We start from the raw sequence: 26989 nt of genomic DNA on the forward strand, positions 1-26989 counted from the left end.
TGGAGTGGGTGGTGCGGCAAGGGAGCCATCTGAGGGATGGATCTGTCAGGATCAGGGTTTTCAGACCTGCCTCTGTAGCTTGAGGCTTCATTTTAGGGGACCAGTATGTAATGAAAGAGGACATGCAGATTAATTTATAAATAAGAGGGTAATAGGAAACATGGGAGGTTTTAATATGACTTTGTTGTGCTTTTCAAAGGACTTGGGAGAAAGAAAAGTAAGAATAGCTCAAAATTAAAGAGATTCACTTAGAGGGCTACTTTCATTCTGATATGCAGAAAGTTGACATCTGCCCCTGATGTATATTTAGCTGCTGTATATTCCCATGAGCCTTGCCAGCACTCTTGGTCATTCCTTTGCCTTTGCAGTGGCTGAAGGAATTACATGGAAAGTATGCAAGGGCGGACGTATGGGTCCTTCTCAGATGATTGCAGTATACTTCTGCCCTGGAGATGAGGCCCAGAAGAGATGCCTTTTAAGAACCTTCCCATCCATCTTGAGCTTTTCTGATCCTTTGTGCTTGTACTTTTTCTAAGGCTGAACTTGGATGTGGGTCCATGAAAGGTTGTTCATCAACATTGGCATAGACTTGACATCTAACCTTAGACTCAGCCAGGACAGGGCGTTGGGCGGGGGGTGGTCCTCAGGTGTGCATCCTCTTTGAATCCATAGTGGTGAGAGTCAAGCTTTGAGTGACAGGATACTGGGCACTTAGGACGACTTCGCTAAGAGGGATGCAAAGTCCTTTCCTAGGGATTGGATTCGACTGCTTTTTGTGTCACATGACTTTATTCTTTCTTTCCCCCCCCTCCCCTTCTTTACAGACTGTCTTGAGTTCTTCTTGAATTGCCAGTTTTCAGCCTCCTCATGCCTCCGTCTCCTTTAGACGACAGGGTAGTGGTGGCACTGTCTAGGCCCGTTCGACCTCAGGATCTCAACCTTTGTTTAGACTCTAGCTACCTTGGCTCTGCCGCCCCTGGCAGTACCAGCCACCCTCCTGTCATCGCCACCACCGTTGTGTCCCTAAAGGCTGCGAATCTGACGTATATGCCCTCATCCAGCGGCTCTGCCCGCTCCCTGAATTGTGGGTGCAGCAGTGCCAGCTGCTGCACTGTGGCAACCTACGACAAGGACAATCAGGCCCCAACCCAGGCCATTGCCGCTGGCACCGCCACCACCGCCATCGGAAGCTCTACCACCTGTCCTGCCAGCCAGATGGTCAACAACAGTGAGAATGCAGGCTCTCTAAGTCCATCAGGTGGGGTGGGCAGCCCCATGGCAGGGACCCCCAAACAGCTAGCCAGCATCAAAATAATCTACCCCAATGACTTGGCCAAGAAGATGACCAAATGCAGCAAGAGTCACCTGCCAAGCCAGGGCCCTGTCATCATTGACTGCCGGCCCTTCATGGAGTACAACAAAAGTCACATCCAAGGAGCTGTCCACATTAACTGTGCCGATAAGATCAGCCGGCGGAGACTGCAGCAGGGCAAGATCACTGTCTTAGACTTGATTTCCTGTAGGGAAGGCAAGGACTCTTTCAAGAGGATCTTTTCCAAAGAAATTATAGTTTACGATGAGAATACCAATGAGCCGAGCCGAGTGGTACCCTCCCAGCCACTCCACATAGTCCTCGAGTCTCTGAAGAGAGAAGGCAAAGAACCTCTGGTGTTGAAAGGTAATGCCCCCACCCTCTCCCCAAGCACAGCCCTGGGGTCACCCTGGGTTTTATCTGAGAAGTACCAGCATCCTCCTTCCGCTGGCTGCAAAAGACCAGAATTGCCTTTCTTCTTCTTGTCTTCCCTTCCATGCCCTCTCTTAATTATTTTGGGGTTGGGAGAGAAACCCAGCAACCTTGAACTGAAAGCCAGAAGACTTGGGCTCTAGTCTTTAATTCACCTTCTGATTTGCATTGTGCAAGTCATTTCCCCCTCTCGGAGATGGTTTTCTCATCTTTCTAAAAAGGGGCTCTATGACACCAGATGGCATCTGCAGTCATGCTTGCGCTGGTAACTCTGTTCCATTCAAACTAGCTGGAAAGTTCTTGTCTCTCAGACTTAACCAAAGCTGATGGAACAGAGAAAACCGCAACCATGGTGAACTGCAAGTAAACCTCCAGGTACCAGTTCTTTCTGTGGGAAATTCTTCCTCTTTCTCACCTCTCTGAAAGTGACCTTCAAAAAGGGCAGAGATCCTTATTTTAGGGCCCCTCCAAGAGTTCACCTCGAACATCCATTCCTTTGCCAAAACTCCAAGGGATGGAGTCATTTTATGAAATACTCCCAACACACTGTTTCTTCTGGTGTCACCTGACAACCGTTGACATCATAGCTCCTTCCAAGATGGGATGGTGGGTCGCTTGCCCCAGGACACTGAGCGTGAATAACTAGATGTCAGTGTCATTGAGCCCTGGCAGGAGGAATTAATTGCCCACCTGTCTCTGGGCTCCTTCTGCACAGCGTTGCCTAACCTAGAGGGAGTCCGCATCCACTGTCCCTCCAAGATGTGTCTCTTTGCCCTTGGATGCCATCCTTTGGGACACTGTACACCACACTTCATCTTCAGTGTTTTCTGTCAGGTGGTGGTGGTGATGGTGGTAGTCTTCTTCTTTCTTCTCTTTCCTTGAGTGTTGGGTCAAGGCACACAGTCTGGGCCACATTGGCAGCCAGTCTCTTGCACTGTGTAGACCAAAGGCATCGCTGGGTTCCTTTGAACACCTTGCATATTTAAATTGCAAAAGGCCATTGGAATGAGCAAGGTAGTTGGTTTTCCTTTGTGGGCTAGTTCTGCCATTCTTCTTGTCTTCCCAGTGGTGCATTCTGCCTTTTGTTGAGGAGTGTTCTTAGAAATCCAGTTCTAAATTCCTTGGACCTCATCTCCCCTGCCCACCATCACTGGCCTTGAGCCTACTCTTATTGGGCTCAACTAGGATAAAGGTACAGCTTCCCTTAAGGAAGGGCTGGTGGGCTCTCAGGGGAAGGAGAACATCATGGAAGTTACATCCAGAGTGTTCCAGCAGCACCCAGGCATTTTATGTTGTTTTTGATGGGTTTTCTTGTGGTTACTGATATGCTCATATTTCCTCTGTGTATCCTTGTATTTTGTCGTTTTGTATTCTTGTTTGGCTGACTTTGAGTGACTCCCAGTAGGTTTACCCAGCTAGCATTCTGTCTCTGTGCTCCTGGCTTGTCTCATCTCTTTCAGAAGAGAAAATACACTCTACAAACTTCTCAGTTGTTTGTACTGGGGAGCCAAGAAGTGGAGAACCAATGGAATGATCTTCAGGGTGGTCTCTTGCTCATGTAGAGTAGATGCTGTTGAGGGAAAGCAGGCCTTTTGCATCCAAATGATCTGAGAACAGGCATCAAATAATCCACATGAAGATGACCCTGGACTTAAACATTGAGAGTGTTAAGGAGGAGCTGTAGAGTCTACCCTCTATTTTGGAGTGGGCATTATTGTGTATGGCAGTGGCTTGTGGGTTGCTGGGAAATGAATCTCCTAGGTGTTGCTGATCAAAGTGGGATTCCTCTCCCCATTTCCTGTGGATGCAGCTGAGAGCCCAGGCAGCCTGGGCTTGTTCCTCAGTGTCAGTAAGGTTGCCTCAGTGGGGCGGGGCCAGACATGCTGCTGATGTCACAGCTGGGCGCCTGCCGCCACCACCGCCCACAGGGCTCATCATTTTCGGGTTGGTGAGACGCAGCGGCGGTCGACCTGGAAGTTGCACTGGTGGTAGAGGTTGTATTATTTGTAGTTTGGGCTCTTTCTTCAACTATCTGGGGATTTTGTTGAAGATATGTAGTTTGGGAGCAGAAGGGTCTGTAATGTACTTTATTATTTTTGTCATTGTGATTTTGGTCTCTTTGGAGGGGAATGGCCTAAAATTGGGGCCATGATGGTAAAGAAGGGAAAGAGATCAATATTAGAATGCCCCTCTAGCTGCCCTTTCATCTGGGTAAACCAAAAGTTAATACCATACCACCACTGAGGTGAAAATGGGGTGGGTACCTCTGAGAAGGCATGGCCAGCAAACTTCTCCTAGGTTCTTGAGTGAGTCTATCAGACCATTCTGATTGGGCTTTTCTGCTGAGGTTTATTTTAGTAATCCCTACCCTTGGTGATGTAAGATTTTATTTTAGCAAGAGTAGTAGCGGTACCATTTTGGAAGGAGTGGTTTTCGCAGGGAAGATGTGGTGGGGCTAGGGGTGGGGGTTGGTTAGCATCTGGGGTAGATGCTTCTAAGGCTTCGGGAGTTTATTTTCAGAGATTTCAGTACAATCCCGGGTTAATTTATGGCTGACCCATCTGAGTCTCTGGTTTCTGTTTGTAAACACTGGTTGCTGCCCTCCCTGTCCAAGTTTTATGTCCCCCCTGTTTCAGTGCCATGCTCTCCATTTTTGGTGCTGCCTGTCAAGTAGAGCGGCTGCTCAGACACTGTTTTAGTAATGCTGTGTCAGGTTGGGAAGAAACTGATCAGAGGCGCAGAAGACCCTGGGATTAAGGGACTGTTCTAATTTACAGTCCCCTCCCCACTGGGACCTATGTCTGAATTCATCTTTTATTCTCATCCTCCAAAGAAGAAATGGCATCAGACCTGTGCTTCTACTCCACCTGGCAAACCATGAGTCGAATAAGTACATGTATAGAGACTTGCAAAGGCTTTGAGAGAATTATAATCTGTTTTACACAAAGTTGACTTTTAATGTGATTTTTCACCGAGCTGAATAAGGAGGCTAGACGATTCTGGGTTTTCCATAATGAGAGCTACCATCTTTGCTATGATGTTTGTAAGGTTCCCTTTTCAGCAAGGCTGGGTTCAGGGAAGTAATTTGTCATTTACCTATGTAGGAATGGATAGTCTATTATCACCTCCTCTTTAAAGACAATCTGTGTCTTTAAAACTTTTATTATAAAAGTTTTCAAATGCAGAGAAACATAGAAAAGAGTATCATGATCGCCATATACCTAGTACCCAGATTAAACAATTGTTAATGTTTTCCCTCTCTGCTTTCTCTTCCTTTATTGGTTGTTGAAATATATTAGAATATAGATAATGTTTGACTATATTTCAGTATGTTTCATGTTTAAACTTAATGCTTTCAAATTAAGAAGTATGGGCATATTTTATAGTACAGTACAGACAACATTTTCACTCCTAAATATTGGTGTCATGTCCCTGTTGTTGACTTTTTCAAGCTTGGAATTCCACTTTGACTAACTGGCTACTATTGAATCTATGGGGCAGCGCCTCCCACCCCACCAACACCCACGCACTCCCTCAGACTGGGAGGCATCTATAGCATCCTCTTCCACAGGAGTCCATCAGGTCCCATACCTGGACTTGCTCTGTGCTGTCACAAAACAAAGAGTGACTGACAAGCCTGCCTCTGAGTCAGTAGTATTTACTGGGGGCAGGGCTGGCGGGGGATGAGTGAGTACCACTTCAGGAAGCTGATTCAGTAGCAAAGATCTGATCACAGAGAGAGGTAACTTTTTATGCTAGAAAACTTTCCATCAAAACTCCTGAAGTGAGCCACATAGATGGCACATCTTCCCATAGTCACAAAAGGCTCTGAAGTCAACACTTGTAGACAGTACTGAGTCTGATGACAAAGTGAAGGGCTGTGCTTAGACATCGGAGACCCCGAGGAAGTATGTTTTATCTTCTGCATTGTTTTGTGGGAGAAACAAAAGTCTTCCTCTTGACCGTCAGGGATGTTAGGATTTTTTTTTTAAGATATGTGAAACAAAGGCATAATCTATTTTCACATGTTTAGTGTTGTGATTCTGAGCTTCTGTTTAACATCCAGACATACTGAATATTAGCCGTGTAGCAAATGGCGGAGAAATTCAGGCAGGAGCAGGGGGCCAGCCTGTCCGAGCGTCTTGGCTCATGCCTTGCTAGCTACGTGCCCTTGGCCAATGGCTACTTCCCTTACTTCCTTATTTCCCTTGTTTACAAAAAGGATGTAGTAGCAGCACTCTCCTGGTGGTAGTTCAGGTAGTAAATGAATTAATGTGTACAAATGTCTAGAACAGTTCCTCATACAGAGTGAACTCTCCCTCCATGTAGCCCAGTAGTATTACTGTTGGTTGAACAGAAATGATGGTGTCAGTAAAACTGCAGTTTTGGCCTCTCTTCCAAAGGAGTGCAAATAACAAGTTAGGTACAGCCGTGTGTGTGTGTGTGTGTGTGTGTGTGTGTGTTGCTATGGCCTAAAAATAACTTGATGACTGTTACCTAATTTAAGTAGCATACAGTTGGAGTGCCAAGTAATTACAAAGACATGTTGGGTCAGAAGGCCAGAGTAATTTCGGCATATCCTAGAATTATTTATTCAGTGGGGAATTTGTAAAAATGTGATGATAAATCTGTCCAATGAATGTCCCTTAACTAAATAATGAAAGTATAAAACTATTAAGCTTTGCTTTTTCTGGCCTTTCATCAGGCTGATTTATTTTTGGAATAAGGATTGTAGTCTGACTTTAAAAGGGGAGGTGGAAGGAGTGGGGAGTATGCTTCATTTTGAAAAGTTCTTGAAGCTTTGCGTTTTGATGAGATGGAAGGCCAGGGAAAAGGAGAGAATTCATGGAAAGGCCTGCTCATTTCTTTCAGTGAGTCGAGCTGGTTCAGAGTTGACTGTATCTTCCTTAAGCTTTTGGATGTACTGTGCTGCTTCCTAATTAAAATGTGAGTGAAAAGTCTGTTCACTGTGTGTTCAGCAGAGTTTAGCTCACTTTCACCTGAGCTCCAATCGGGACTTTGCCACTGACCAACTGGAGTTGTCCTTAGGCAACTCAGGTTACCACTCCAAGCCCGTTTCTCTTCACTGTAAGACAGGGATAATTCCAATATCAAGGATGAAAGACAATGTAAATCGAGTGTCTGGCACATAGATAGCTGTCAATAAATCAGGGCCCTGGGCTCTGCCCCACTACCCCCACGTCCTTTCAGAATCTCATCCATGAGACTGGGTGAGGGGGCAGCAGGATGGGAAGAAGGGGTGTCCCTTTTCTAAGCACAGCCCTAGAGAGCATGTTAAGTAGGAACCACTGTCCTCACCCATTCAGATCAGTTAAGTTTACCATCTGGCTTGTGAAGGACAAGTTCAAGAAACTCCTTTTAGATGAGAAAAAGCAGGGTAGAGGAAGGGAGATCTGGCAAAATTACAGAACCGAAACATTCTCTAGACATAGCCTTGTGGTGTTCCTGCTCTCAGGACCTGGCATTAACCTCTGACCAGGAGCTGGGCCTGCTTCCTTTATTTCTAGTGTTAGCACCAACCAGGCTCTGCCTGGCCCAGCATCCCTGGGGAGCGCTAGTTTGGGCATAGGAATGTGTTGGTTTGCAGTTCTGAAGCAGTTTGGTTCAAACAGCTACAGGACACAAGATGGGCAGCAGTTCTCATCCCAGGAGAAGGCCAGGAGAAGTCATCTCACCTCTTCTGAACTTGAGACTCCCAGGTTATAGAGGAGGAAGGAGGCTTAGAGGTCACTAGTCCAGGAACTTTCACTGCAGGCTGCACCTTGAAATCATTTGAGGCAACTTAAGGCCTAGGATGCTCTGTTCCCACCCCCAGTGATTCTGATTAAATTGGTCTGGGGTCCAGCTGAAGTATCAGGACTTTTAAAAGCTCCCAGGTGATTCAAACACACAGTGAACTGGGACACCATCGATCTCGTCCAGTCTTCTTATTATGCAGTTACGGAACTGGGGCCTAGAGAGGTTTATTGCTCGTCCAAGGTCACATGCATGATTAATTTCAGAGCCTTAGTGCAAAAATAGGTCTTTCCAGGTCGATAGGTTGATTGTGTGTGTCTGTGTGTGTAGGTGTGTACTATAATCTAATGATAACAGTATCTACTATATTGCATGCAAATATAAAATAATGCATACATAATTTTAAAGATGTATCTGTTTTAAAATCTTTATTGAATTTGTTAAATATTGCTTCTAATTTTTTTTAAATCCATCCATCCTGTTAAGTTCACTATGTTTCCCCCCCCGCCAAACTTTAAATTTTTTATTCTGTATTGGGGTATAGCCAATTTAGCCAATTAACAATGCTGTGATAGTTTCAGGTGAACAGTGAAGGGACTCAGCCTTACATATATATGTATCCATTCTCCCCCAAACACCCCTCCCATCCAGGCTGGCACATAACATTGAGCAGCGTTCCACCTGCTATACAATAGGTCCTTGTTGATTATTCATTTTAAATACAGCAATGTGTACATGACCTTCCTAAAGTCCTTAATTATCCCTTCCCCTTGGCAACCATAAGTTCATTTTCTACGTTTTATTTTTTTGGCCTCAAGGTCTGTGGGGTCTTAGCTCCTCCACCAGAAATCAAACCCAGGTACCCTGCATTGGAAGGCAAAGTCTTAACCACTGGACTGCCAGGGAAGTCCCTAAAATAATATGTTTAATCAAGGATGAGATGGTTGGATGGCATCATTGACTCAGTGGACATGAGTTTGAGCAAACTCAGGGAGATAGTGAAGGACGGGGAAGCCTGGTGTGCTGCAGTCCATGGGGTCACAGATTTGGACATGACTTAGCGAATGAACAGCAACAACGATCAATCACTTTGAGTATTTTTACCTTTGTTCTTGAATTTTGGGATTTCAGTCCGGAAGTATAAGGACTTAAGTCTAAGATATTTTGAAACCAGCAAGCTCATAGCCCTGATATTTACCTGGGTCTTAGAAATATGGAACAATATTAATGATTATTTGATCCCATCTTCTAGGGAATTTAATGGTTTCAGGAAGAGCTGGAAAACAATTATCAAAATGCATCCCTGAACCTAGATGTCTAAGGACTTATGGATTGGTTGGTTTCCATGGATGTTAAACCCTTGTGGGTATGGGAGATTCATTCACTTTTTAAATTTTTCTTTTTTGTTTTTTTTTTTCATTGAAGTATAGTTGATTTACAATACAGTGTTGCATTAATTACTGCTATACAGCAAAGTGATTGTTCATCAGGTATCACTGAATGCCTTCTACAGCTCAGCACTGGTCTTTAGGCTAAGGCATCTGCCATCATAACTAGGATAATTTGAATGTTAAAATGAGAGCATATGTGGACCAGGCTAATATTCCAAATCCATTCCACTTTGCAGCTCATGTACCTGTGTGGATTCTTCATTCTCTTCTGCAACAAAATCTTGTTTAGGGAACAGTTTATCTGGAGAAAATATCATTCTCCTAGGAAATCCATGTTTGTGTGACCTTTGGCTTTTTTCTCCTTTATTTTTCCCTTTCAAGATAGAGTCTGGCCTTTTCTAAGCACATCTCCTTGGGCCAACACAATTTCTTTCCAAAGTCTTGATCCAAAAATTTACTTTTTTTAAAAAAAATTTTGGGGTTTTTTATCAAAAAAGGAAATGCACATACTCTGTCTCAAGAAGCTCAGGGCTGACAGGCTTCCTCTGTGCATTGGAGTGGAACTGTGTCATTTGAACCTCACTAATTTGGGACATGTTGCTGATAGGAATAAGACCTGCGTTTATTTTTTCCTGCAAGCTCTCTATGAAAAGAGGGCATGCAAAGCAAACAAACATTGTAAATGGTATTTCAGAGACAAGGTTTTGGCCTGCTTAGGAAAAAAAGAGTTTTCAAGTACAATTAAAAATTACTCTAAGGGACCAGCTGAGTTATCAGGGAAGCCCACTCTAAGGGACAGGGCTTCAATAAAAACACAAGCATTTATCATTTTGATGCCTGTGCTATTTCCCCTAAACTGTGTGGGTCCCTCTTGCACAGATTTTCTGTGGCTACAGATCCATGTACTGTAACCTTACTAATTAGAAAAATGGGAGGGAAGAAAAAAGTGGGAGTGTGAACCACAGTCTGAATTTTATTGTAGAGTACTTCAATATACATTTTATATTCATGTTGATGTAGTATCCTTTCTAATTATGAAGTCCTTGATTCTGGATGCTTTTATGCATAAGTGAGGAGGAAAGTCTCAGCATCTTTTTTTTTTCAGCTTATATCTGTATAATCTATTATTACTTAAAGTTGGGAAATTTATCTATATTTATGTAAATATAAGTATATTTATAAATACATTATATATATGTGTGTGTATATATATATATGTGTGTGTGTGTATATATATATATATTTTTTTTTTCCAGTCCCCACCCCAACAAGACCCATATTTTATGTAACTTAAAGGGAAAACAAGCTTGAGCCTATGCTTTTGGATACAGAAATGAGCTGTGCAGCCTGGTATTTTCATATAAGATAAAGTCTGCTATCCCATGCTCTGCCTCTAGATCACTAACATAAAGAAAAGGATTGCAGATTCATCAAATTATCCATATTGTCATGATGTTTTATTTGTGATAGAAGTCTACTTATCTTTCTTTTACCACCCCTCCCCAAGACTGGAATTTCACGGACATCGAAATCAAGCTAAACTCTCTCAGAGTTCTTCAACAAAGGGTGTGGTTTGGCCTTTCTACTTCCCAGTGGACTCCCATCAGGCATCTGTTGCCCAATTCTCAATTAAGTAAATAGACGGAGCTGTCCGATGCAGGGGGCACTGTCAGGCCATCCTCCCTTTGAGGAGTGTAAGCTTTTCCCCTTATGATGTGAGCTCATGTGAGCTTACTTTGCGTCCCTGGCTAAGGTGGTGGTCACCACTTTAGGCAGAACATTACTGTCCAGTTCTTTAGTACTCGGTGCTTATTCTTTGGGAGAAATAATCCCACATTCTTTGTACTCTGGCCCTGGGGTTTGCTACCACTGGGCTAAATATCACCAGCTGTTGCTCCTGGCAGACAGGGAAGAAAAAGTAGATTGGGAGGAAAGGAAGGAGGGGCAGGGGTGCAGAGGAAAGAGACCGGTGTGAGGGCAGAGGGTGCTGTCCGAGTCAGAAACCAGATTGTCAGGCTCCTCGACTGGAGTCCTGGGTTCCAGTTTCCAAGGCCGTGAATTACTGTCATTAGTTATGACAACATGTCTGTGTTAAAATGTCTTAAATAATAAGACATGTCTTAAAATAATAAGACAAGACAGACTTCTCAGAGGGGCTTCCTTGAAGGGATCCAGGACATCTTCCTGGGCCTTGTATTTCTTATTAAAAAACATATTTTTTATGGTAAGATCTGTAAGAATGGTCTGATGATTCTCATGGAGTGATATTTTACTCTGACAGTGGAACACTGTTTAATCACATATAACTGACCATCCTGTCATCCCTGAAATTAGAAAATTATTTTCCAGATAGTTTGCGGGGAGAAAAAAAAAGTGATTGAAAGCTTTCTATGTGCTGGGCATCGGGATATCACATCAGCATCTTAGTTAGTTCCCAGCACAGCTTCCTGAGAGAGGTTTTAGATTCCTAGTTTTACAGAGGGAGAATCAGAGGAGGAGATTCAATACCCTCCCCTGCCGCGATTATTAACCAGTGAGTTTCAGAATGAGAACTGAAACCCAGCTCTAAGGACCTCAAAGGCTCAGTTCTTTCCAGGCTGGCCACATGTTTATTTGCAAGCGAGCTATAGATCTCATTCCTTAGGGTCCCTTTAACTGTGCTTTATCTATGAAGTGTCCTTGGTTACAATATCTGCTGCCCCCCAGCCCCACCCCACCATTTTCTTGTATTTCCTCAACTGAAAATTCCAGTGCTCAGAGTGGCTGACTCTGTCCTCAGAGAGGAGCTGGCTGCTCAGTGACCTCATCCTGAATTATATCCCAGCTTTGGGAAACTTCAAATTTTAGTCACGGCAGAGGTTTCTAACTACAGCCACCAATCAATGAAAGAAATATTTGAAAACTGCAATGATTATTTGTAGCATTTAGGAAATGTTTGCTATCTAGTGGACTCTGACATGGGAACACTGTTTCTCATGATAACACTGCATTCTACATATGAGTAACTGAGACTCAGAGAGGTCCAGATACTTGTCCAAGGTCACTCAGCTGTACCTGGTAGAGACTGCTGGGCACAGCGTTCTGAACCTTCTGCTCCGTGTATTTTCAACACAGAGAAGTTTAGAGTCCATTCTTCTAGTAGCCTGTGGATCTGAAGATGAAGTTTCCTTCTTTTGTCCATATGAATGTACTCACTTTCTAGAGTGGGGAGTAGATAAGGAAGAAGGAAGACAGGTATGAAATTATACATAGTAAGTAAGAAGGCATGTTTGATAGGTATATATGACTATATCGCAAAGACTCTAAGACCTGACAGGATTTGATTATTTATGTTTTATATTCATTATCTGTTCTATTAATATGGATAATAATATTACCTATGTTATTTTACCCCCTCAAGGGTGTAAAGACTTTCTTGTTGTTATCATTACCTCTGGGAAATCAATTCTCTTGAGATTAGTGAATAAGAATCTTATCAACCTATTTACTATTTATTGTTTTCCTCTTCTACTTTCTTTATCTTTCTTCTTCCGTTCTATACTCTAAGCTTATAAGTACAGCTCAGGTAACCTTAAAATGTGACAGGGACAGACCCCAGAAAAAGCATAAATAACATCCTTGAAGGATAGCAGAGTGGACCCCTGGGAACCAAGTTCTTGAAGTGGTATTCATTCAGGCAGAATTATTGAACATTTTTTTACACTGTCCCATTTTACAGATATGGAAACTAATTACTCACCCAAGAGAACGTAAGTAGTTGGTAGCAGCACTGGCATAGAATCCATATTTCCTAACTGTCAGTTTAGTAATAATCCTTTAAACCCCAGTGGGAGTATAATGCTTTGGTTTGCATTTGAGTTGTTACTAAATAAGCAAATTCTGTGGGTTCACGTGTTTGGCCAGGTTGCTTCCTGTTTTCCTTCCCTTCCCCTTTGTAAGGAGCTGATTAAGTGACTTTTCAGTGAATTGACTGGCTGATTTGCATTTGTATTCAGCTTTCCTATTAGAAATTTGCATCTTTTCTAGCAGAGAGAATATATTAATAGTAAGTTAACAGCACAGATTCTAGAGTCAGCCTGCTGAGTTTGAATCTCAATTTTGCCACTGATTAGCAGCATGAAGTTGAGTGAAATAAATTTGGTGTGCCTCAGTTTTCTTTTCCATAAACTAGGGAGGGGAATGACAATTTTCTCATGGGATTCTTTGAGGTTAAATTAGATAATATATACATATATATATATATATATATATATGAACAATGCCGGACACATAGTTGCTAACATTTATTACAAATGTATATAATTATAATACCATATATCTGTAATAAAAGCTCATCATCATATATCTATCTCCAAGGGATATATAAGTAATAAATTTAGTCAAATGAATTGATATCACCACTGAATGTAAGTAGAAATGGCTCTTTGATGCTTGGCAATTTTTTTTTTATGTTTAAAGGTTTGGAAAAACCCAGCCTTTCTAGTGGGGTGGATAGGTAACTACATCAGGACTTTTTTCTGAATCAGTGCTACTCTGGAAAATTATATACTATTTCTATGTAAGGAAATCTTATAAAATTAAGTCTTAGCAAAGACTCAATTATATACCCACTGCTGGACTATTAAGAAAATTTTAGAAAGAAAAATTAGATGACACGCTAATCCCCCGGACTGGCCTAGTTTCACTTTTACATATTCTCTGCATTCCTTACCCATATATGTGCATATTTTGCAGAGTTTTTCATACAGAAACTGAAATTCATTTTCACTTTATATTGCCTATGCTTTACTTCCTGTATAATCATCACAGGTTCTCTTTGAATGTTATAACGTGTCTTATTTTATGGTTGTATCACTTTTTACTTCATTCGTTTGCCTACTCATGAAGTTAAGATTAGTCCCAACTTTTTGATATTATAAGAGAACTCTCTGGAGGGAACCCCTTGTTTGGGAGTTTCTCCACTTTTCCATTGAGGAATGGAAGCTCCAGGCCAGTCACCTTGGGTTTCTTTTTTCCCTTTAATCCTCCTTCATTTTTTCATTCCTGCGTGTCTCTTCAAAAATAAGCTCCAACTGCCTGTTAAAGTTACTAGTTTGTAGGGAAGTCTTTATCTTTTATCACGAGGTCTTTGCACAAATTCTGTGTGTGCCACACACGTGCCCTAAGGCATGTACTGTAAATTTCCAATTTCTGTGTTGGTGGGCAGAGTAAGGGAGTGTAGAGGCACCCAGTCAATACTATTAAAAACCAGAAAATATTGTGGACGTGAATGATCTGGCAGGACCAACACCAGCTCCTTGTTTCAGAAATCTGAGTCACTGAATCAAATCGCAGTTTGATGCTATTGATAAGGCATTTTGAAAGGAATATCCTTGTAAATAACAACAGAAAGAGTTAGATTTTGTGAGAAGCTATCAAGTGTTTGTGCCCCTGCCTCTTTCTCCTATTTTTTTAAAACCCTGGGGTTTTAGTGCAGCTTGGAAATCATTTGACTGCTTAAACAGTCAAAAGAATACATCAGAATGGAAAGACAATTCCCATTAGTTCATTTGCCAAATTAAGGTAAAATGCCCTTTAAATAGGAGCTAATTCTCTGACCGATAATTAGCTTGTCTTTCTTGATAAAGTATGTGAATTGGATTGAGTTTATTATAATTAATCTTGCATATTATGTAAAGATGCATTTGTCTGCCCTTATTAGGTGAATCTCTTCATTCCTACCTTAAGGGTGGCTTGGAACTTCTATCCCACTCCAGTGAGAACTGACTGAATTGGATGAATGCCAGGGTGATGGGCAGCTTTGTTATAAAGGTTGGGAGAAGCTGAATGTGGGGTACCACTATTCAAAGACAGGGCTTTCTTAATAATGTGTTGTATGTCCTCAGTCACTCAGTGGTGTCCAACTCTTTGTGGCCCCGTGGACTGTAGCCCACCAGATTTCTCTGCCCATAGGATTCTCTAGGCATGAATTCTGAAGTGGGTTGCCATTTCCTACTCCAGGGGATCTTCTGGACCCAGGGATCGAACGGTGTCTCTTGCATCTCCTTCATAGGCAGGTGAATTCTTTACCATTAGTACCACCTAGGAAGTCCTTTTCTTATTAATATCTACATCTTAAAAAAAAACAAAGAAAAACTTTGATTATGTTTTGGGTCCTGAGAAATCAGATGCTACAAAGCGGCCTAAATAATTGCCTTGAAATCAATCTCCTACTCATGACATTCTTTTGCATTTACAATGCAGAGCGTTTTCTAGGGACCGAAGAGTGGCGTGATTGGCAAGTACACTTGCTGAGGTCTAAGCCATGACTCTGGAAGACGGCCTGAGGGGGAGCAGAGGGGCTACTCAGTGACTTCATGAGCCACAGCACCACCCCCCCACTGTAATTTTCTTCCTCCCCACCTCCCAGCTATTCAGAGTTTCTTGAGACTCCCCATCTGGCTGCTTTCAGGGCTTCTTTTCTCATCAAAAGCTATTGTCCATGGCTACTTGATTTTGCCAAGGGCAAATGTGGGCTGGGGAGATGGAGTTTGGGAATAAAAGGACATACTGTAAATGATTCACCCAAGAGCCTCTCTCCTCCAAACTAAAGTTATTCTTTTCCGGGGAAGATGGAGGATATTTGATGTTGTGTGGGAGTTGCCTAACACAGGGCTTATGTGTGTGTATGTGCACACACATATTTTAGTTAACATTTGCGAAATGGACACTCAGCATTAACTCATTCAATGAAGACAGCAATAGTCATCTCTATCTGCAGCCGTGTCTCAATATGATAGCCATGAGCCACATGGGACTTGAAATGAGTCCTCAGTCCAAACTGAGGTGTGCTGTGTGTGTAAGATACATGCTGGATTTCAAAGACTTTGCGTAAAAAGCATTTAAGATATTGCGTTGATCATTGTTTTATGGTAGATTACACATTGGAATGATACTATTTTGGACATGTTGAGCTAAGTAAAATATACAATTAATGTTAATTCTACCAATTTCTTTTTCCTTTTTTAAACTGCAGCTATGAGAAAAAAGATTTGCTACATAGTAACTGGCATCATACTTCTATGGAATAGTGCTGATCTCTATGTAGTGATAACAGTATTATTATCTCTACTTTTTAGACGAGGAAACTGAGGCTCAGAGAGGTTAGGTAAATTGCCAAAGTCACACAGCAGAAAGTCAAATTCTTACTGCAAAGCCGATGTAAAGCAATGTGATTATAGGGAAGGGACTCTCTGTGTAGTTTGAGCTCCACTTAGGAAGAAGTAGAAGGCTGGAGATTGAATTCAGTCACGTGACTGGTTCACTCAGTGGGGCCTAGTAGCGAAGCCCTAATGAAAACTCAACTCCAGAGCTGCATTCAGCTTTCTGATTCATGAACACAGTGGAAGGCTGATGAGTCCATGGGACACTGAAGGCCCTTGTTTAGGACCCTCTCAGCTCTCGCTTTGTGTATCTCTTCACTTGGCTGGTCCTGATATGTATCCTTTGTAATAAAACCATCAAGCTCTTTCCTGCATTCTGTGAGCCATTTAGTGAATTATCCAACCTGAGTGGGGAGTGGTGTGGGAAGCCAAGAATTTTAAGCTGATTGGTCAAAAGTGCGGGTGGCCTAGGAACCCCTGGGCTTGTGGCTGGCGTCAGAAGTAAGGGACAGTCTTGTTGGGTTCCATGCCCTTAACTTGTGGAGTCTGTATTGATTCTGTGTTGTTAGGGGCAGTTACAGGCTGCCCCTAACAGTGTGGTTTTATAAGAATAGACTGCTTTCCATTGAGATGTATGTTTTAGGGGTATAGTGTCCAGGAAAACAGAGTACTGTAGCTTAACTTGCTTGTTTCTCTAACCCCACATCTCAGGTGACAATGGCCAGTTATGCTCTAGACTTGTGAAATGACTCAGTCTTCTGGCAACTGCTGTTGACCACGAGACTTGGCCCTGAGACAGGGTAGCCTCTGACACCACCATGCCCAGAACCTTCCAGCCTGCAACTCTTGGGGTCCCTCTGCTTCTTCATGTCCAACAATACCACATAAAGGGTGATGACATATATATTACATTTTTATCACTTTGATACCAGAGATTTTTAAATATTGGTGTTGGGATTAAGTTCCTTACCGGAAACTGTTGTAGGGTGATAACATAGGTAGGTGTGTTTTGTAGTAATTTTTGTTTGTTGGTTGGTTTTTAAGTAGTTTGCAATGTCTGGGGCTTCCCAGGCTCAGTAGCAAAGAATCCACCTGCCCACACAGGAGACTCGGGTTTGATGCCTGGGTTGGGAAGATCCCCTGGAGAAGGAAATGGGTTGCCAGTATTCTTGCCTAGAGAATCCCATGGACAGAGGAGCCTGGTGGGCTAAATAGTCCATGGGGATCGCAAAAGAGCTGGACACAACTGAGTGACCCAGCAGCAGCAGCAATGTTTTGAATCTCACTTTTGTCATACGTGTCCTATTGACATCTCCTAAATGCTGTGTTCAGATCTTTTCTTTGGGGGCTTTGGTTTGGATTTTTAAACCATCATTCCACGTGTTTTCTTTTTCTTTTTCAGTTTGGTTTCGCCTTCCTTCTTAAAATAGACACTCTGTCTTCCCTGTGGTCCTGCTAACTGTCACCCTTCTGTTACCGCTGAGGCCTGGCTCTCTTCCTGAAGGCCCTCTTAGGTCACCAGCTCCTAGAAAGTGGACTCCTACAAGGGCATCTTGGGGCTGCCCTAGAAGGCTCATTTCTAAGAAAAGACAAACTTAAGCTGTGTAGTTACTGCAAGGGGAGATTCCTTTACCAGTGAAAACAAGGAATGAAACAAAGACTCTTCCAGAATTGGAAAAGAAGTCTCTTGAAATGCCCACAGTGACTTGATTTCTACCTACTTGGGCCAGCTCTGGGCACTCTGCATACTACCACTATGCCAGGCTTGCTCTTTAGAACTGTTCGGCTTTGAGGTTGCAGAGAGTTAGGTAACTGCCACTCTCAGTAACTGTGGGAGCTAACTCCCAGTTTCTAGGAAGGTTAGAAAGAGTTTGTGAGAACCAACCAAAAAGACACAGAAAACTGGGCGTTCTCTGCTCACTCTGTGTCTCTGAGATCCTCACCTTCCAGAAGACCAGTGTCTCTGAGGCCTTTGTTTCTGTCTTTCAAGAACACCAGTAATGTGACCCCTGTGAGAGAATCAGGGCTGGAACAGTCTTTTTTAGAGAAGAGGAAACTCCTATGTTTGAAGAAAAAGCTCTTAGGATATGATTATATTTTAAAATGGCTGCTGAGTTAAGTAACTTGCTCAAAGGTGCAAGGTTGAGAGGGAGGGATGGGAGGAACCGAGAATTGCTGATTTTACTTCCAGCCTCTGTCCCATCAACAGGAGGCAGAAGAAATGGCCCTGGGGCTGGTAAATTCACACTGTGTGACTCATCTGTCTGTTAACTCAGCTTGTCTCATTGGGCAAGCCAGTTAGCTGGGAGGGGGCCCAACTAGATTTCAGTACTGTCCCCCGCAGCCCACATGTTCATACTTAATAAATGAGTGTGTAAATGGACTGTGGGGGTCTCTCCCCCTGTTCCCTGACATCCCACAAGCTGAGTGCTCCCTCCTAAGTAAGCTTCTACTTGTTCATGGCTCTTTCTATTCATTCATTGCTTATATAGAACCTCCAAGAAGGACGCGTGGAGAAGGCGATGCCACCCCACTCCAGTACTCTTGCCTGGAAAATCCTATGGATGGAGGAGCCTGGTAGGCTGCAGTCCACAGGGTCGCTAAGAGTTGGACACGACTGAGCGACTTCACTTTCACTTTTCACTTTCATGCATTGGAGAAGGAAATGGCAACCCACTCCAGTGTTCTTGCCTGGAGAATCCCAAGGACGGGGGAGCCTGGTGGGCTGCCATCTCTGGGGTCGCACGGAGTCAGACACGACTGAAGCGATTTAGCTGCAGCTGCAGCAGCGAGAAGGAGGCATGGAGAGAGGAGAAAATGTTAAAGGCCACTGGGAATGATTTGTCTTTGACACCAGTCATCCTCAGGCATGGCTGTCTGTCACACCTACAGGCTACTTCTTCCCCATGAGCCTTTCCAGCCCTCCTTCCCAGTCTGGGAGAGGGACAGGATTTCTGTGTCCTTACGCTAAACTCACCTGGCTGGCCCTGTACCTGTCCTATACAAGTCTCAATGGGATGGCATCATTTCAGGTTTTTTTTTTTTTTTAATTCAAGTGTAGCTGATTTACCATGTTGTGTTGATTTCTGCTGTATAGCAAAGTGAGTCAGTCATATCTAGACAGACACACCTTCTTTTTCATATTCTTTTCCAATGTGGTTTATCACAGGGTATTTGAGGAGTCTTAAAACGTTTCTTCTGCCCAGGCCTTTTGCTAAATTTCCTCAATTTTTCCTTCATCTCATTCTTTCTCTCATTTGATTTATCTTCAGAGACTATATATTTTTAAAAACATTTTAATCTTTTAAATTCCTAGCTTTATGCTGAGCAACATATAGTACATCTTTACAACGAACTGGATCTTTCTCCTCTCATTCCAAAGCTCATTTAATCTAGAAACATTTTTAATAAATATGTAACCATACTGTTTATTGTTTGTAATCAACATATCAAGAAATTCTGTCATTCATAGTCAATGTTTCTATTCTTTACAAGGAAGCTATAAGTTTTGTTGCTGTTCAGTCACCAAGTCCTGTCTGACTTTTTGTGGTCCCATGAGCTGTAGCCCATCAGGCTTCTCTGTCCATGGGATTTCTCAGGCAAGAACACTGAAGTGGTTTGCCATTTCCTTCTCCTGGGGATCTTCCTGACCCAAGGATCAAACTCATGTCTCCTGCATTGCAGTCAGATTCTTTATCACTGTGCCACCTGGGAAGTCTGAGATATAAGTTAGGAATAGCTATTTACCTGTAACTGACACTCATAGAAGTTATAGTATAAGGATACCCAGCTAGTAATTGACAGAGATGGGATTGGAATTCAGGTCTACTGACTTCAAACAAGTTATTCTTCCACCCTCAGTGACATTTCCTATCACAACTAATGTGTGTCTTCTTTAAACTCTCGAAACATTTAATGAGCACCTACTATAATAAATCAGGTATGGCTCTCAGTGCTAAACAGTGCATACTTCCAATTTCTATGAATAACTCCCAGTATTAGTTCATTAAATCCTTGAAGTGACTCTACTGTTGCCTACTGGAACTATTATTAGCCCTGTTTTGCAAATGAGGAAGCTTGGGTCCAAGGAGGCTAAGGAACTTTGCTGAGATCATGCTGTTGGAAAGTGCAGAGGCCGCCTGAGCCACAGGGCAGTGATGTTGTGTTTCCTCTAAGATGCACAACAGCTCAGCTTTGTTGGGATCCACACTTTAATAATAACAAAAACAAGGGAAGAAATTAACAAGTGATTTCAGATAAGCGATCAGTGAAGACTGCTGCTGCTGCTGCTAAGTCGCTTCAGTCGTGTCCGACTCTGGGCAACCCCATAGATGGCAGCCCACCAGGCTCCCCCGTCCCTGTGATTCTCCAGGCAAGAACACTGGAGTGGGTTGCCATTTCCTTCTCCAGTGCATGAAAGTGAAAAGTGAAAGTGAAGTTGCTCAGTCGTGTCCGACTCCCAGCGACCCCATGGACTGCAACCTACCAGGCTCCTCCGTTCATGGGATTTTCCAGGCAAGAGTACTGGAGTGGGGTGCCATTGTCTTCTCCGTGAAGACTATGAAACTTTAAAACTTCACAGCATAGTGAAAGAGATCTGTAGGAGAGTTGCTGTAAATAAAAGGAAGACCTTTATGATGGGATCCTGTTTGATCTGAGGTATGAATCACCTACACGAGGACCTAGGGGAAGGGAGTTCCAGGAAGAGGGAACAGCACGTGCAGAGGCCCTGAGGTGGGAAGCAGGTCATCTAGGGTTCACAAATCCCGTGATAATGTCTCTCTTGGTTGTTCATTGATGTCCAGTTTGTCCACACTGTGCTGAAATTATAGAATGCCGAAATTTTGGGGAGAAACTTACAGACGATCCAAACCCCTGGTTTTCTAGAAGCGGCAAGAGGGGTCACAGAGCTAGCACCCAGTATGAATGCGGCATGGAGAGAGGGGCAGTGTTCCAAGTCCCTGCTGTCAGGACTTCTGATCCCTGAGCAATGTTAGGCCTGGCTTCAAGGGAGGGCGCTGGGCAACCTGAGGGTGCCAGCTGTGGGGTGCCTCTCAAGTCACCTCTCCTTTCCACCCATCCCAGGCTGAACCAACCTTGGCTGACCTTCCACTGAACCTCAAGTCTACACTGAAAATATATGATCCCAGTCCTCCCTGCCAGAGATGTACTGGCTTCCTGGTTTATTTTTTCTTCCCTTTCATCCCAGAAGGTGATCCATGACATGGGGACACACCAGCTTTTGACCTGGTGCAAACTCATGTATCTCTCGGCACACAAAGGCCCCTCACCTGGCACGAGGCTGATCTTTCCAAGTTCAGCCCTCATGTGGGGCTCGGACCACTGGGCACAGCTGACTCAGTGAATCCTTGAGCCAAGAGAGCTCATGCCTGCTCTTTCTGGCAGTTTATCCTTAATGCTCAGACTTGCTTAGTATTCTTGCCAAATATAGAATTCAGCTCAGTGGCTTGAGGAAGTTGTTGCTATGCCTTTTGTGAACTGAAAACACTGGTTCAGTAAAACAACTCATGGTTTGATGTTGACACTTGATCCTTTCCCCTGCCACTTCCTGAATTCCCTAAGCCACAGCCCTTTGACCCTCAGATCATATGAAAACACATCCTTGTAAAAGCTATTTGTTTGGACGTGGGAGTGTCACCCACAGCTAGCGGAGATGCTCACAGCACTCTTTGCCCAGCGCTTCCCTACGTGATAGTAAGGATGGAACCCACCCTTCACTCACATGACCCTGTCTCACTTCCTGCCTTTCTTCCCCTCCTCTTGTCATGGATGTTTGGAGATGACCTTTTACGAACATGATTTCCAATGGGAATGTTTCACAGTAGAAATATGTTCTCTCTTGAGGCCTGCTCTTGATATTTCTAGAGATTTATTTAATTGGACTCTACTTAAATCCCTCTGGGAAACATACTTTTGCCGTGAAGTTGTGATGTGTTTAATTTGGGGTCTAAGATAAATGCTGGTCCTCGGGGGAGGTGGATCATTAAGCAACAGTTTTCCTTTTGTACAGTGGGCTTGTTTAATGAATAACTTGCCTGGGCTTTCCTCTGTTTGTTTGTTTAGCAGTGCTTCATTAGTTAAACTCCTGCACTGCAAAGCAAAGAATGCTTTCCCCTCTCTTCAGAGACCTAAGCAAGCATGGAGACTATCTGCTTGAGCTCTTGGGGAAAACATGGCTTTGTGTTTTATAGCTCTCTTCTCCTGTTAACATTCTTCCCTCTCTAGTCTTCCAGCATGATCTCATGGATTTTTTTTTCCCCCTTCTTTAATCCTTCCTGGTGGATTAACCGGTATTGAGCTTTTTAGTGAACAGAGGAGAAGCCCTAACATGGTATCGAGTGGCCTCCATGATACACAGAAAGTCTCCAGCTAAACCTTTCTTCAACCCAGACAGAGGCTGCAGGAAGGACAGGGGTCAGCACTGATCCACAGGGAGAGTATAACTAATGAGGAGACATGTGTTTTGGGGAAGAAATGGGCTCCTCTACTTGTAGCTGGCTTGTGGCACGAAGGTTCTGGAAGATTCCACAGGCATGCTTTAGGCAGCTTTCCCATCTTGACCTTGGACCACTTCTGGCTTGAATTTGAGATATGGTACCTACTTGAGCTGGCTCCCAGGGGTCAGATTTCAGGCAGTCCACAGCCATGGGTGTGGTACTTCAAAAGTAAGCATTATAATTTATATTTTCAAAAAGTAAGCTATATGGGAATTCAAAGCATTGCTGTATTTGTCTGCTTGGGCTGCCATGACAAAATACCATAGACTGGGTGCCTTCAAGAACAGATATTTATTTTCTCACAATTTTGGAGGCTAGAAGTCCGAGATCAGGATATAGGATGGTCAGGTGCTGGTGAGGTCTTCCTGGCTTGCAGATGGACACCTTCTTGCTGTGTCCTCAATCTGAGACACACACAGAGGGACAGACCAAGGTATTTGGTGTCTCTTCTTATAAGGTTCTAACCTCCTTTTTAAGGACCCCGCCTCATAACTGCATCTAAACCTATTTCTCAAAAGTCCCATCTGCAAATAATATCACATTAGGGATTAGGGCTTCAGGATGAGAATTTGGGTGGGGACAGAGGGAGACACAGTCAGTCCATAGTGGGTACAAAACGTGTATTCTGCAAAAGGAAGGGTATGAATTTTGCCCAGGTTTGGAGTATAGATAAACTGTACCATCTGCCAAATTATTAATAATTTTTTTCTCACTCTTCTCTCTCTTTCCCTTTCAAACTCATACTGATCACATATTACAGACTTCTAAACATTCAGGAGCTTCCTGATGATTTAGATTAACATCCCAATTGCTTAACGGCTCTCAGGCCCTCTGCAGACTCCTGGGCCTCCTCTGGTCACTCTTGCTCCCTTATTCTGCTTCATCACATTCTGTCCCTTTGAGTCATCGAGGCCTCATGAGTGTCCTGCCTTGGCCTCTAGTTGCGGTCCTCTCTGCCTCAACTGTTCTCCTGAGTCCCCTCCCCTCCATCCGTTTTCCAAACCAATCAATCCCTTTTTATCCCCAGAGAGGCCTGCTCTGAAACCTGATCTAATCGGCCCCCTCTCACAGCACCGGAGACCTGGAGGGCACCTCATGGCCCTCATCGTCATTAATCATTATCTTTTATTTGTGTTTTATATATTGATCATCCATCTCCTCCTATCGGACCCTGACTGGTGGGGAGGGAGAAAGGAGGGGAGAGGGAAGGGGCATCATGAGCCTGTCACTCAAATCTCATAATGTCTGGGAGGACTTGCTCTCAGATAAAAGTGATTTTCTAAATACTTATTTATATATTTGACTGCGTTGGGTCTTAGTTGATGCTTCCAGGTTCTTAGTTCCCTAACCAGTGATTGAACTTAGGCCCCTTGCACTGGGAGAACAGAGTCTTAACCACTGGACGGTCAGGAAAGTCCCTAAAAGAGATTTTAAAAGTTGTGTTCATCAGGTGTGTCTGTTTAGAAAACCCATAGGCCTGAGCTGTGTGTTCAAGATGTGCCTTTCTCTAGGAACTGGTTGGCCTGGGATGAAATAGGTAAAGTTTAGATGTGGATGGACCAGAAGGAAATCTGAACTTTCAATGTTTTCAGGAACAGGAGGATTGAACTTGGCTGTCTTTCTATCAGCCCCTTTATATACTCAATCTGTAGTTTGATAGGGACACTTTGTAGCAGAAAGTTGTTCCCTTGATTGAATCCCAAAGCTCTGTCTTGAAAAGAAAAACTATTGCATTAATTTCTTTAATTGGCATTTTTGTGAGTGGATGTGAAGCTCAGTCTCATGGCAGATGAACTCCCAATGAAAATAAGGACCATAATGTGGGACTTTGGACAGACTGGGGGAAGAAGGGTACAAGTAGACCCATAGAGGTCAGCTCTGACCAGTCTAGGCTTGGCCTAAGGGAGCATGGACAACTTCTCTTGCCCCTCAGGCTGAAGAAGCGACTTGGAAAAATCAATTATGCCTACCCCCTGCCTTCCAGGTTGCTGCTGCTGTTGTTCAGTCCCTAAGTCATGTCCCACTCTTTGCGACCCCATGGACTGTATCCTGCCAGACTTCCCTGTCCTTCACGATCTCCTGGGGTTTGCTCAGATTTATGTCCATTGAGTTGGTGATGCTATCTAACCATCTCTTCCTCTGTTGCCCTCTTCTCCATTTACCTTCAGTCTTTCCCAGCATCAGGGTCTTTTCCAATGAGTCTGCTCTTCCCATCAGGTGGCCAAAATATTGGAGCTTCAGCTTCAGTTCTTCCAATGAATATTCAGGGTTGATTTCCTTTAGGATTAACTGGCTTGATCTCTCTGCCTTCCAGATGGTGCTTCCTGAAACTTTTAGGAGGCAGAATGGGGAGGGTGATGTAAAGATGGTGTTCTCTACACTAAGGGGCCTCATGGTGTGTGTGGTGGGGGGCGGTGGGGGACAGGAGGGAGGCTTGACCACTTTTCCCATCTTCACTTCAACTCTTTAAAAATAGGTTTCAAAAATATTGTGCGGATTCATTGGACATTTAAGCATCAGACATGTTCCAGGTAGAAGCTCCCTTTTGTTTTCTTTCCAAAGTGTTTTGTGAGAGAGGCAGGGGGAGGGTGGGGAGGAGGAAAGAGAGGCTAACACAGGAGGGCTGGCAGGACTGGGGGCCAAAGGGTGTTTTTCCTTAAAGTCACAGTGATTTCTGCCAAACCTGAGGGGTTCCTGGCTGTGGGAACTCAGCGATCTTACTACGTTTGAAGCCTTCTCTCAGAAAAGTCATCTGCTCATTAAAAGAACACAAAGCTGTTTAATTGTTGTCTTTGTGGAAAATTGTATGACTGTCATCAGCTGTTGCTTCTGGCAGTGCTTTCTGTTCTAATGTAAATAAATGAGGTAACAGATTTAAAGAAACAGGCTGTATTTACATACTTGGAGAGCGAAGTATGCTCTCAAACAATCTGCCCATGTTCTTCAAATACACACAAATTAAACTGCTCTATCCCAAACGCTAGTTACTCATTAAAGCCTTAAAGTACGAATGCTAAGAAGGGGCAACACAAGTGCACCACCCTTCAAGGGTAGTAACAAGAAACTGCCTTTTTTGTGTGCAGTTGAGAGCTACTTCAGCAGGCTGAAATTTAATCCCCAGCTTTCTTCTCCACCAATTCTGTAGTGAGGTAACTTTAAAAAAAAATTCATTTTATTGAAATATAGTTGATTTACAATGTTGTGTTCATTTCTGCTGTACACCAAAGTGATTCAGTTATACCTAGACACAGAGTCTTTTTCATATTCTTTTCCATTATAGTTTATCACAGAGTATTGAATTTACTTCCCTGTGCTATACAGTAGGACTTTGTTATTTATCTATTCTATGCAAAATAGTTTGTATCTGCTGATCCCAAACTCAAAATTCATTCCACGTTCAACTTCATTTTTGTTGCTTTTTGTTTGTTTGGTTTTGTTTTGTTTTGATTTGTTTTTAAAGTAGCTTTGTTGATCTATTATTTAAATACTATAAAATCAGCTCACTTTGTGTTTTGTTGATTATAATCGACATTTATTACATTAGTCTCAGGTGTATAACATAGTGATTCAATATTCTTATCCACTGCAAAATGATCACCGTGCTAAGCCTCATTTCCATCTGTCACCATACAGAGTTATTACAATAGTATTGATATTTCCTGTGCTGTGAATTTCATCCCCATGACTTACATATTTTACAGTTGGAATTTTATACCTCTGCATCCCCTTCACTTTGTCTATCTCCTAATAAACCAAATAAACAAACAAAACAAAACCAAAACAGACTTATTAGATACGGAGAATGAGCTGATTGTGGCCAGAGTGGAGGGAGCAGGGACAGCTTCTGAGCTGAGGATAGGGTGATAAGGTTAGAAGGAGAAACTTTTAAACTTTGACAAAAACGTGCCCCTGTCAGCGTTTCTTGGAATGCATACAATTAAAGCTTCATTTTCAGTTTTTATAAATCAAAGATCCTAAGTCATTGGATCTTTCTGACTCTGTTTGCTTTCTTGAGGTAAATATTTAGGCAGGAATTAACAACAAAAAAATTCTTTCCATTAAGGGCAGTATAAAGATTCTGTCAAAGAAGGAAGTGATATATTTTAAAACACAAGAAGTCAGAGCCCCCAAACAAGTTAATAATTAGAAGTATAGAAGTATATAGAAACAAATATTTAGCTGAAAGCACATTGCATCTTATATAAAGATTTAGGAAAGAGCAAAAATTATTATAGCTCTTGATACATATTATAGCTAAGTATTAGCTGATCCACAGTGCTAGATTTTATAACCTACTGAGTTTTTGTAGTAGAAAGGATGGCAAATAATCTGGAATGTCTATTTCAAGTAAGCATTAATAGTCTAAATTATGATTTTTGTCCAGCAGAAAATTCAATGAAAGGACCATATTATTAACTCAAAATTTGAGAATATTCT

At 42.9% G+C, this 26989-nt stretch overlaps 1 protein-coding gene across 3 annotated transcripts in view; it reads left to right on the forward strand.

The window, feature by feature from the left end:
• Positions 1 to 26989, forward strand: part of DUSP10 (dual specificity phosphatase 10) — a 74889-nt gene that overhangs the window by 1719 nt on the left and 46181 nt on the right. For all 3 annotated transcript variants that reach the window (XM_086342727.1, XM_086342729.1, XM_086342728.1), the window contains exon 2: positions 825 to 1678. In XM_086342727.1, coding sequence (XP_086198853.1) covers positions 868 to 1678 — 811 coding nt within the window. In that variant the 5' untranslated portion in view covers positions 825 to 867. The remainder of the gene's footprint in view (positions 1 to 824; positions 1679 to 26989) is intronic.

The sequence above is a fragment of the Bos grunniens genome, chromosome 16 (genome assembly GCF_055505025.1).
Source record: "Bos grunniens cultivar Pamir isolate PY7600 chromosome 16, Bosgru_T2T1.0, whole genome shotgun sequence".
NCBI lineage: Eukaryota > Metazoa > Chordata > Mammalia > Artiodactyla > Bovidae > Bos > Bos grunniens.